Raw genomic sequence first — 12,891 nt, forward strand, 5'->3', positions numbered from 1 at the left:
TCAGTACGCTCCTGAATGTGACACTTCCTATTCAGTCCATGTCCAAGATCACTCCTATGTATTTGAACTGTTATATACCGAAATTGTTGTATTGTGAAAACGTGGTGCGTCAAATTGGCCCATCTTCGTCTTTCTCGTGAACCGGCAGTCACTTTGGGTTAACAGTCTTCTTTGGGTTAATAGCGAGACCCTTTGGTCTAGTCCAGTCGTATGCCAACTGCAAAACCCTTTCGGTCCCTCTGTATAGCTTAGTAGGATTCTTACCTCTCAGAGACATTAAAACGTCGTCAGCGGAGCAAACGGGTTCAAATCCCTCCACATTGAGCACCTGTATAGGTTTTTTGGATATAACCCCCATATAAACCGATCCCCGGATTTGACTTCGTGAGCCCTTAGAAGCCTCAATTTTCATTCGACTTCGCTTAAATTTGAAAAAGGATCCCCGGATTTGTCTTCTTGAGCCCTTAGAAGCCTCAATTTTCATCCCATTTGGCTGAAGTTTGGAAAAAAGACTTGTGTTGTGACTTCTAACATCCATGCCAAGTATGATCAGAATGGCAACTCTTGCCTTATACACCTGCAAGAGAGCCGTTTGCGAAAATTGGGGGTTTAGACCGTGAGACCGTGCGTCATGCATTGTTTATATACTGCAGTTGTCAGACCTATAACGCTACATGCTGTTGTGGTCTGGTGGACGGCGCTTCAAAAGTCCACCTACTGCTCAATACTCAACCGGATCCAAAGGACGGCTTCCTTGTGCAACACAGCCGCACTGAGGACGACACCATCTGATGCACTGAATTTAATGCAACATCTAATGCCTCTGGGCATTGTAGCTAGACAAATTGCAGCGAGCACTGCCGTGAGGCTAAGGGAGCTTTCTCATTGGTCATGTGGCAGCTACGGACACTTTGTTATCCTTGATACAATATCCGATATTCCAGGCAGTGTGGATTACACCCTACCTGAGCCGCTTTTTGATAAAAAGTACTGTACCGCTATTCCTGATAGAAGCGATTGGAACTACGATATCTCTAGTAACAGAAATTATATAGACTTCTATACGGATGGTTACAAACCAGACGACCAGGTGGGCTTTAAGGTGTACTCTAAAGATCTGGAACTGGTCATATCGAAAAGGTTACCCGATCACTGCAGTGTGTATCAAGCAGAGATCCTTGCAATTAAGGAAGTGGTGGAATGGCTAAGAAATAATGTCAGTACGACAGTTGGAGGGCACCGTAGCGCAGAGGTTAGCATATCCGCCAATGACGTTGAACGCCTGGGTTCAAATACTGTCGAGACCATCAGTTAAAATTTGCAGCGGTGGTTTTCCCCTCCTAATGCTGGCAACACTTGTGAGGTACTATGCCATGTAAAACTTCTCTCCAAAGAGGTGTCGCACTGCGGCACGCCTTTCGGACTCGGCTATAAAAAGGAGGCCCCTTACCATCATCCCTATCATGAATCCGACTGTACTCATTGATATGTGAGAAGTTTGGCCCTGTTTCTTAGTGGAATGTTCATGGGGAAATTTTGCATTTTGCGACAATTGGCATAAATATCTTCTCATACAGCCATTAAATTCCGGGATATCGTATTTCTGTACACAAAAACCGCTCTCGACTGTCGCAGATCTCTCAACGAGATGGCTGAACAGTTCAAAATTCACCTGTTCTGGGTGCCAGGCCCAGAGATATCCCAGGGAATTGTAAAGCGGACGAGTTTGCGAGACTAGGAACTACCCTACACTTTCCAGGGATACTAGAATCTGTGGGTATGCCTCTAGAGACATGTAAGCTAAGTTTTGAGGACTAGGCCCGAAGGACAAATGATAGATGGTCACAAAGAGGGGGCTGTGAACATTCCAAAACTATGTGGCCTAATCTAGACTTGAAAAGGTCTACTGCTTTGCTGTCATTGGCTGGAACAGACGCCTCAATCATTGTGTCCGTCATGACAGGTCACTGTCTAATCGAAAAACATGCTGACAGACTGAAGGTTACCAGCAACAACTTTTGCAGAGGCTGTGAGGACATCGAAGACGAAGAGATTATAGAACACCTTCTGTGTGTGTGTCTATCGCACGGGCAGTCAGAAGGAGTTCTCATTTCGTTAGGTTCTCAATTCTTTGAGAACCTGTCTGATTTAGCGGATGTGAACATTCGCAAGTTATTGGGGTTTTTTAAAGCGATATGGATGGTTCAACGGTAGGAACTAAATGGCATCTTCCGTCTTTTGTTCCTGTGGTATCACAGGGGACGAAAACGTCTAAGTGAGTCTGATGGCAGACTGTCACTTAAACCTAACCTATGATCCGAATCGGTCTATAAACAAATGTAGCCCCCATATAAACCGATTCCCGGATTTGATTTCTTGAGCCCTTAGAAGCCTCAGTTTTCATCCGATTTGGCTGAAATTTGGAAAAAAGACTTGTGTTATGACTTTCAACATCCATGCCAAGTACGATCCGAATCGATTTATAAACATATATAATCCCCATATATACTGATCCCTGGATTTGACTTTGTCAGCCCTTAGAAGCGTAAATTTTCAGCTGATTTGGCTGAAGTTTAGACCTAATTATTATTTTATGACTTACAACATCAGTGCCAAGTTTTATCCGAATCGGTCAATATGATGATATGGGCCCCCGCCTTAGTATCGATATTCCGACATGACTTCTTGAGACCAAAATAATTCAAATACAAACTCAGTTAATAGGGGAACATGGTTATTGGAATCCATGGTGGTGGTTACCCAAGATTTGGCCTCGGCGAACTTAACACGCTTTTACATGTTAGCAGTTAGAGCGCACAACAAGCCTATTAATGGCTTAGGTGTCCATAGTGACATGGGGCGGATTAATATCCGCACAGTCTTTTCAACCTAACCTAACCCAACATTACCCAATGCAAATCGGGACACTTAGAATTGCTTCAAAATATTTTCCTTTTGTTGTATCACTTAAAAGCACCAATGTTATTGGTCATTGAGTTTACTTTGCTGCGGTCAATGGTTTGTCACGTAAAATTAAAAATATTCAATTCCCGCCTTGCTCATATTTGCACACATGTTTGTGGACGGATGCATATGAACTCATTTAATATTCCAGAGACAAGCTTTGAGTTTATTTTACCATCTGCCAGTCAATACTGAAATACTTTAGCATAACGATTTGTTTTTCGATAACAGTTGATTTCAAGAACACTCGTGGAGGACATCACACAACTGTAAGAAGTATATATAATGGAACTTGACTTGGTTTTTACCATCAGTTTTCATTTGTTTGAAGTTGTATTCAATTCAAAATCCCATCAAAATGTTCAAAGTTGTAAGTCTTTTTTTTTTTTTATCAGAAGAAGCCAAATAAAATGTTACTTAATTTTTATAAATCTATTACAGATTGCGGTCATCTTTGCCCTTATTGCCTGCAGCGCTGCCAAGCCAGGTTTGGTAGGTGCTCCTTTGGCCTACACTGCTCCAGCTGCAGTTGTTGCTGCTGCCCCTGCACCTTTTGTCACAGCCACCAGTAGCCAAGTGATTGCCCGCAATTACAATGGCATTGCCACTGCTCCTGTTGTTGCCCCCGTTGCTGCTCCTGTTCTTGCCAAAACTATTGCCGCTCCAGTAGCTGCTGCGTATTCTGCTCCTTTGGCCGCACCTTATACCGCCCCGGTTGTTGCTAGATACGCAGCTGCTGCTCCCTTGGCATACAGCGCTCCACTGACATATTCAGCTCCTTTGACTTATGCTGCTGCACATGCTCCAGTTCTTTTATAAAATATTGGAATGTTGAGTTAATTTTTGGAAAAGAAATACAAGTTTGTTGCAATGACTGAATCAAGTTTTATGCGTTTTAATTGAAAGCAGTAAAAGCGTGCTAAGTTTGGCCGGGCCGAATCTTATAAACCCCTCCACCATGGATTGCATTAGTCAAGTTCTTTGCCCGGTATCTCAGGCAAACTAATGGATAAAAATTGTCATGCTATAGGAGCTATATCAGGTAATGGATCGATTCCGACCATGCTTGGTTTGGATATCGAAGACCACAGTAGAATTCAAAGTGCAAAATTTCAGCAAAATCGGATAAAAAGTGCGCCCTCTAGAGGCTGAAGAAGTAAAATCAGGAGATTGGTTTATATGGAAGCAATATCAGTTTATTGACTAATTCAGACCATATTTGGCACGTATGTTGAAGGTCATTGGAAAAGTCGTTGTACAAAATTTCAGCTAAGTCAGATAAGGATTTCGTCCTCTGAGGCTCAAGATGTATAATCGGGAGATCGGTTTCTAAGGGAGCTATACCAGGTTATGAACCTATTTAGACAAAACAAAATACTTTGCGCAAAATTTTAGCCAAATCGGATTATAATTTATCTCTCTCTAGAGGCTGAAGAAGTCAAAATCGGAGATCGGTTTAAATGGCAGCCATATCAAGTGAAATGGCATAGTGAACCGATTTGGACTATACTAAGCACAGTTGTTAAAAATCGAAACAAAACACCTAATAAAAAATTTCATCCAATTTTCATCCCAAATTCATCCAAAATATTTACGCCGTCCAAAGGCTCAAAATTCAAGATACAATATTGGCTTATTTACCAGCTATACCAAAACATGGACCAATCTGGCCCATTTACCACCCCAATCGACCTACATATAAAGGGTGATTTTTTTGAGGTTAGGATTTTCATGCATTAGTATTTGACAGATCACGTGGGATTTCAGACATGGTGTCAAAGAGAAAGATGCTCAGTATGCTTTGACATTTCATCATGAATAGACTTACTAACGAGCAACGCTTGCAAATCATTGAATTTTATTACCAAAATCAGTGTTCGGTTCGAAATGTGTTCATTCACCGTAACGTTGCGTCCAACAGCATCTTTGAAAAAATACGGTCCAATGATTCCACCAGCGTACAAACCACACCAAACAGTGCATTTTTCGGGATGCATGGGCAGTTCTTGAACGGCTTCTGGTTGCTCTTCACTCCAAATGCGGCAATTTTGCTTATTTACGTAGCCATTCAACCAGAAATGAGCCTCATCGCTGAACAAAATTTGTCAAAATTTGAACACATTTCGAACCGAACACTGATTTTGGTAATAAAATTCAATGATTTGCAAGCGTTGCTCGTTAGTAAGTCTATTCATGATGAAATGTCAAAGCATACTGAGCATCTTTCTCTTTGACACCATGTCTGAAATCCCACGTGATCTGTCAAATACTAATGCATGAAAATCCTAACCTCAAAAAAATCACCCTTTATAAGAAGTATTTGTGGAATTTTTCAAGCGAATTTTTCTAGCTTTATTCCCTCGAAAGTTAGTGTGTTTTCGACAGAAGGACGGACCTACATGGCTAGATTGACTTACAATGTCATGAGGAATATTTCGAGGTGTTACAAACGGAATGACAAAATTAGTATACCCCCACCCTATAGTGGAGGGTATAATAATTAAGTAACAGGTTAAAGTACATTAAGTTTGATTGGACGGAATCTTATATAGCCTTCACCGTGGATCACACTTGCAAAGTTTGTATACCCTACACCACTACTGTTGTACAGTTTTTTTTAACTTAGTGAATTTGTTTGCCACATTCAAAAGGAAGAGAGACAGAGCCATTGATAAGCATACCGATCGACTCAGAACTCACTTTCCGATTCGATTTGGATATGTCCGTCTGTCCATGTTAATTTATGTTTAAAGTACAAGTCAAGGCGGTATGCATTGACATCGAGCGGGACTTCTAACAATGTGCGGAGCGACACAATGATCCAATCCTTAGACCAGTACCGGTTGGACCGGTTCTTAGAGACTGGATAAACCATATGCTAAGGAACAGGTGGATAAATTGTGTGTCCAATGGCATAAATATAAGGGAGAAAATGGCAAAGGGCACGCCACAGGCGGGAATTTTATCGTCACTCCTATGGGTGACCACCATAAATGACCTATGACGGATGCTGACTGAGGAGGGATTTGAACCCGTCTGCGTGTGATGTTATATTGGGTTGCCCAAAAAGTAATTGCGGATTTTTTAAAAGAAAGTAAATGCATTTTTAATAAAGCTTAGAATGAACTTTAATCAAATATACTTTTTTTACACTTTTTTTCTAAAGCAAGCTAAAAGTAACAGCTGATAACTGACAGAAGAAAGAATGCAATTACAGAGTCACAAGCTGTGAAAAAATTTGTCAACGCCGACTATATGAAAAATCCGCAATTACTTTTTGGGCAACCCAATAATACTTCTAAGGGGTAAGGATCCGAACGAGCTATGCAGAAGGGCCGAAAGGGTTTTGCATATGGCATATGACTGGGCTAGACCCAGAGGTCTCAATGTTAACCCAGAGAAGATTGAAATATGCCTGTTCACGAGGAAGTCGAAGGTGGGCCAATTTAACGAACCACGTTTCCTCAATAAGACGATTTCGATATCTGACAAGGTCAAATACTTAGGTGTGATCTTGGACCGGAAACTGAATTGGAAGTGTCACATTCAGAAGCGTACTGAGAAGGCTCACAGATGTTGGGCACTATGAAGACGGGCCGTAGGGGGGGACGGGGATAGTCCACTGGCTGGAGCGTGATTAGACCAATACATACTTACGCCTCAGTAGTTTGGTGGACTGCTATGGAGAAAAAGTGCAACATAAGGACCATACAACAGGTTCAGAGGACATGTTGTCTTGGCATAGGCAGAGCGATGAGGACCAAGCCCACTAGGGCACTGGAGACTATTCTAGATATCCGACCCATTGACATACAGTTTAAGTGTGAGGCAGCCACTGCGGCTATGAGACTTAAGGCGATGGGAGAACGGATTGCGGATGGGAGCAGCTCATACCATCGCGGTATAATCGAGGCGATGATAGGAAACCTGGAAGAAAGGGAAGAGGTTTCGGATCGAACACCTGAGATGAACCTTGAAGTCGAGTGCGAGCCACTGCTGCCATCGGCACAGATTTGGATTGAGGGAAGTCTAGTATTGCCATCTGGAAGATCATGTCACACGGATGGATCAAAGCTAGAGGACAGAGTGGGCCTGGGGGTTTATATTGAGAACCCAGGTCGGTCCTGCAGGCGGAGATCCAGGCGATCACGGAATGCGTGAAGTGGTGTAGTGCTAACGTGAGGACGTCGAGTGTGAACATCTTTACCGACAGTAAAATTGCCATAAGGGCAATAACAACCAGGACGGTAAGGTCACGAACACACTTGCAGTGTAAGAAGGAGATTAATGCCTTCTCTGAGGATGGCACAATCCGCATCGTTTGGGTGCCAGGCCATAACGGAGTAAGGGGAAATGAAAGGGCAGACGATTTGGCGGTGAAGGCCAGAGGACTGCCGTCAATAAACTTGGTAAACCCGAAGCCTTTCGGGTCGACTCAGTCCGAATTAAGGGAGTGGGCGACGAACGCGCATGCTAATACATTGTGGAACAGTGAAACGGTCGGTAGGATGGCGAAAATCCAATGGGGGGATCCAGATCGTGAGAAGACGAGGATATTACTGAAAGGAATCAAGAAGGAGGTCATAACGGTATCATAACGGGACACATAGGACTACGAGCTCACTTATGTAAAATCGGTGCGGCAAGTGATAGCATGTGTAGGGCATGTGGGGAAGATGATGGGACGTTGGAGCATTTCCTATGTCAATGCCAGGCTTTCGAGGCTAACAGACACCGGTACTTAGGTGAGGACACAATACCAGATATGAACCAACTTAGGGGAGTGGTATGTCCATTAGAAAAAGTAGAAGAAACAAATAAAAGCGTGGCAAATTCGACTGGGTCGAACCTTATATACTCTCCACCATGGGTTGCATTTGTCAAGTTCTTTGAATAAATTTTCATACCGATCAGGAAGGATGGGGGTATATTCGTTTTGTCATTCCGTTTGCAACACATCGAAATATCCATTTTCGAAAGATCCGATAAAGTATATATATTCTTGATCAGCGTAAAAATCTAAGACGATCTAGACATGGCCGTCTGTCCATCTGTCTGTTAAATTCACGCTACAGTCTTTAAAAACAGAGATATTGAGCTGAAAATTTGCACAGATTCTTTTTTTGTCCATAAGCAAGTTAAGTTCGATGATGGGCTACATCGGAATATATCTTGATAAAGCCCCCATATAGACCGATCCGCCCATTTAGGGTCTTAGGCCCATGAAAGCCACATTTGTTATCCGATTTTGCTGAAATTTGGGACAGTAAGTTGTGTTAGGCATTTTTTTTCAATATGGCCCAGATCGGCTTAGATTTAGATATAGCTGGCATATAAATCAATGTCTTCATTTTAGGACGCATTTATTTTCCGATGTCGCCGAAATTTGGGACCCCTCTATATATTTCTACAATATGGCACAGATCGGTTCAGATTTGGATATAGCTGCCATATAGACCGATCATTCGATCGATCATTTATTTTCCGTTTTTGCTAAAATTTAGGACAGTTAGTTGCGTTGAGCCCTGCAACATCCTTCTTTAGTTTGGCTCAGATCTGTCAAGATTTGGATATAGCTGCTTTATAGACCGATCTTTTGATTTAAGGTTTTGGACCCATAAAATGTGCATTTACCGTCCGGTTTCGCCAAAATTTGGAACAGTGAGTTGTGTTAGTGCCTTCGATAACCTTCTTCAATTTGGCTAAGATCGGTCACAGATTTGGATATAGCTGTCAAAAAGACCGAACTTTCGATTTTAGGTTTTGGGCCCATAAAAAGCGCATTTATTGTCCGATGTCGTCGAAATTTGGGACATTGAGTGGCGTTAGGCTCTTTGAAAGTCCTCTTCAATTTGACCCAAATCGGTTCAGATTTGGATATTACTGCCATATAGACCGACCTCTCGATCCAAATTCTTGGCCCCATAAATGGCGGCACATTTCAATGTGCCATAACATAATGATTTCGCTCAAATTTGCCACAGTGACTTGTGTTAGGCCTTCGACATCCGTGTCGTATATGGTTCAGATCGGTCTATATTTAGATATTATTTTGCTCTACAAATTTTAACAATGTGACTTGTACTTATTAGACCAGTCAATATACGTGTCGAATTTGGCCCAAATCGGACCATATTTCGATAAAGCTGCTAAGTGTGCATAAACTATGGAGGTTTACATATATACCCGAGGTGGTGGGTATCCAAAGTTCGGCCTGGCCGAACTTAACGCCTTTTTACTTGTTTTTTGCTTTTTTGGGTAAAAAAAAAATATTTTCATTAAATATTCTTTATTGAATTCGAAGCTTTTGGCTTTTAACAAACGTATTTTCTAAAGGCTGTCGCTCTCATTTCTCTTTCTCTGCTGCCGATCTGTTTTATTCTGCCTTAACTGGATGTTATTGAAAATCAATGTGCAATGTGGTCTATTTAGACGCTTGTAACTTCCACTGTAAACTCACACGAAATATCCGTAATGCACTCGTAAATCAATGCACTGCAAGCATGTCTCAACTTACATTTAAAAATTACAAGCCGCATTTTGTTAACTTAATGTGCCCTCAAATCCACCAAAATGACAATTTAAGCGTTAAATGTTCACACTTGCTGTTAACCGGTCAACAATAGCCGAGTTTCATAAAAAGTGATTTATGCGCTCAAAAAGAAACAAATAAAAATACAAAACAATTATTAAAGTTAAATACTTGGTAAACAAGGCACGTAGAAATATCTACATATCAAAAAAACTAACTGGCAAATGAAAACGGTGGCATGAATGGCGAATAGTAACAGACAGTTGGTCATTGGCGTGAAAATGGGTGGGAGAAATAAGAGGGACTTTAGTTACCACCAAAAGTCATAACTGAAGCAAAATGAGCTGTGGTTAAGCTGCTATAGTTATATGAAGTGGTTTCGGTTTTAAGCCTTAACCATGGAATAACAGGAAAAACAAGTAGAAAGGCGTTAAGTTCGTCCGGGCCGAACTTTGGATACCACCTCGGGTATATGTGTAAACCACCTTTTATCAAAATTCGGTGAAAATTTCATACCTTATGTCCCATATCAGTTATATTAAAATATGTTCCGATTTGGAGCAAATACTAATAAGTACAGTAGCTATATCTAAAAATAAACCGATCTGAACCATATGTCGAAAAGCCTAACATAAGTCACTGTGCCAAATTTCAGTGAAATCGGATTATAAATTCGCCTTTTATGGGGCCAAGACTTTAAATCGAGATATCGGTCTACATGGCAGCTATATCCAAATCTGGACCGATTTGGGCCAAGTTCCATAAAAATGTCGAAGAGCCCAACACAAAGCTCTGTCCCAAATTTCGGAGAAATCGGACAACAAATGCCTCTTTTTTAGCCCCAAAATCTAAACCTAGATATCGGTCTATATGGCAGCAATATCCAAATCTGAACCGATCTGTGCGATATTGCAGAAGTATGTCAAGGGGCTTAACTTAACACATTGTCCCAAATTTCGGCGACATCGGACAAAAAATGAGCTTTTTATGGGTCCAAAACCTTAAATCAAGAAATCGGTCTATATGGCAGCTATATCCAAATCTGAACCAATCTGGGCCAAATTGAACAAAAAAGATGTCGAAGGGCCTAACACAACTCACTGTCCCAAATTTCAGCAAAATCGGATAATAAATGTGGCTTTTATGGGCCTAAGACCCTAAATCGGAGGATCGGTCTATATGGCAGCTATATCCAAATCTGGACCGATCCGGGCCAAATTGGCAAAGGACGTCGATGGGCCTAGCACAATTCACTGTCCCGAATTTCATCATATTCGGATAATAAATGTGGCTTTTGTGGGTCTAAGACCCTAAATCGGAGGATCGGTCTACATGGCGGCTATATCGAAATCTGGACCGATCCGGGCCAAATAAACGAAGGAAGTCGAAGGGCCTAACACAACTCACTGTCCTAAATTTCAGTAAAATCGGATAATAAATGTGGCTTTTATGGGCCTAACACCATAAATCGGAAGATACGTCTATATGGCAGCTATATCCAAATCTGGACCGATCTGAGCCAAATTGACGAAGGACGTCGATGGGCCTAGCACAATTCACTGCCCCGAATTTCATCATATTCGGATAATAAATGTGGCTTTTGTGGGCCTAAGACCCTAAATCGGAGGATCGGTCTACATGGCAGCTATATCCAAATCTGGACCGATCTGAGCCAAATTGACGGAGGATGTCGAAGGGCCTAACACAACTCACTGTCCCAAATTTCAGCGAAATCGGATAATAAATGTGGCTTTTATGGGCCTTAGACCCTAATTCGGAGGATCGGTCTGTATGGAGGCTATATCAAGATATAGTCCGATATAGCCCATCTTCGAACTTAACCTGATTATAGAAAAAAAAGAACCTGTGCAAAATTTCAGCTCAATATCTTTAATTTTAAAGACTGCAGCGTGATTTCAACATACAGACGGACGGACATGGCTAAATGTCTTTAATTTTTACGCTGATAAAGAATACAATGATGACATTTTTGTGCCCACCACCGAAGAATGGGGGTATATTCATTTTGTCATTCCGTTTGAAACACATCGAAATATCCATTTCCGACCCTATAAAGTATATATTTTATAGAGTCGGAAATGGATATTTCGATGTGTTGCGAATGACAAAATGAATATACCCCCATTCTTCGGTGGTGGGTATAAAAATGTCATCATTGTAACACCTCGAAATTTGGCGCTTCACCTGGCCAGTATTATCACAGAAAAAAATTTTTTCAATCAATAATTTAATTGAAAATAAAATGTGTTTAACAAAAATATTAATTTATTGAATCAACTTTTAATTAAACATGATTTTTTTCCAATTACAGTCCTGATTGAAATGTAGCATTTTCAATTGAAAATTAATTGATTAAATAAATTTTTTCATTTAATCTTAAAATATTTTCAATGAAAATCGTTGTAATTTTCAATTAAAAATTTATTAGATTTTTTTTGTAATCATATCTTAAAAAAAGTTCAAATAGGCTGCTTAAGTCAATTTTGTCCCCTACAATTTAAAGGGAATGAGATTTCAAAAACCCCTACGTCCAGCATTTAGTCAAATCTATAGCACCACCATGACAGCCGGTTCTAATTGCCGGTTTAACCTGATGGAGTCCTTCATCGACCAAGGGCTGCCGCTTCAATGCACAACACACTGCTAAGCAAACAACGACAAATTTATAGGGCAACCCTACCCGACACTCGAAATTTTAATGGAGAACCTCAGCGGTGGAGTTTTTTTTATACGAGTGCCCAAACACATTTGCCCAAACAACGCACCTCAAGTTCATGTTCCAGAAAGTAAACATTAGTGTAGCAAATACCGAAATTAATTGGAATTTTCAAAAAAAAAATCAATAATTTTTGGGTCAATTAAAAAATTAATTGAAAATTTAAAAAATTTCAATATTTTTTTAATTGGATCTATTAAAAAATAAAATGAAAATTTCAAAACTTTCAATAATTCTTTTTAAATTGGATATGCAATTTTTTAATTCAAAAAAATTTTAATTACTTTTGCAATACGGTCATTCATTTTCGTGATTGAAAGTGTTTTAATTAAAAAATTTATCGCATCAATTAATTTTATGATTGCAACCGATTTTTATTTTTGTATTCACAACATGCCTAGGAATCGCATATACTCCGAAAGCCTGGCAAGAGACAAGGGTTGTATTTATAACCAAGTCCGGCAGGTCAAGCTATGAGACACCATAAGCCTACTGACCTATAAACCCTACGTCCTTTTTACTCAAAATCATGGAATCTATTGTGAAAATCATAATAAAAAGTAGTCATCCAGCGAACTGTTCAAATACAAAGACCTTCCCCTATTTCAGGGGAAATTCAGTGAAGACTTCCCCGCACGAGGTTGTGCATAAAATACAA

At 40.5% G+C, this 12,891-nt stretch overlaps 2 protein-coding genes across 2 annotated transcripts in view; one reads left to right on the forward strand and one right to left on the reverse strand.

Annotated features, from left to right (window-relative positions):
• The window catches only part of LOC106088126 (uncharacterized), a 527,532-nt gene that overhangs the window by 175,818 nt on the left and 338,823 nt on the right, over positions 1 to 12,891 (reverse strand). The window lies entirely within an intron of this gene.
• LOC106088120 (cuticle protein 16.5-like) lies at positions 3,197 to 3,847 on the forward strand. The gene is made up of 2 exons (XM_013253443.1): positions 3,197 to 3,334; positions 3,406 to 3,847. The coding sequence occupies exons 1-2, from the start codon at positions 3,323 to 3,325 to the stop codon at positions 3,781 to 3,783; spliced, it is 390 nt and encodes a 129-aa protein (XP_013108897.1). The 5' UTR covers positions 3,197 to 3,322; the 3' UTR covers positions 3,784 to 3,847.

Source organism: Stomoxys calcitrans, chromosome 1 (genome assembly GCF_963082655.1).
Source record: "Stomoxys calcitrans chromosome 1, idStoCalc2.1, whole genome shotgun sequence".
NCBI classification, from domain to species: Eukaryota; Metazoa; Arthropoda; class Insecta; order Diptera; family Muscidae; genus Stomoxys; species Stomoxys calcitrans.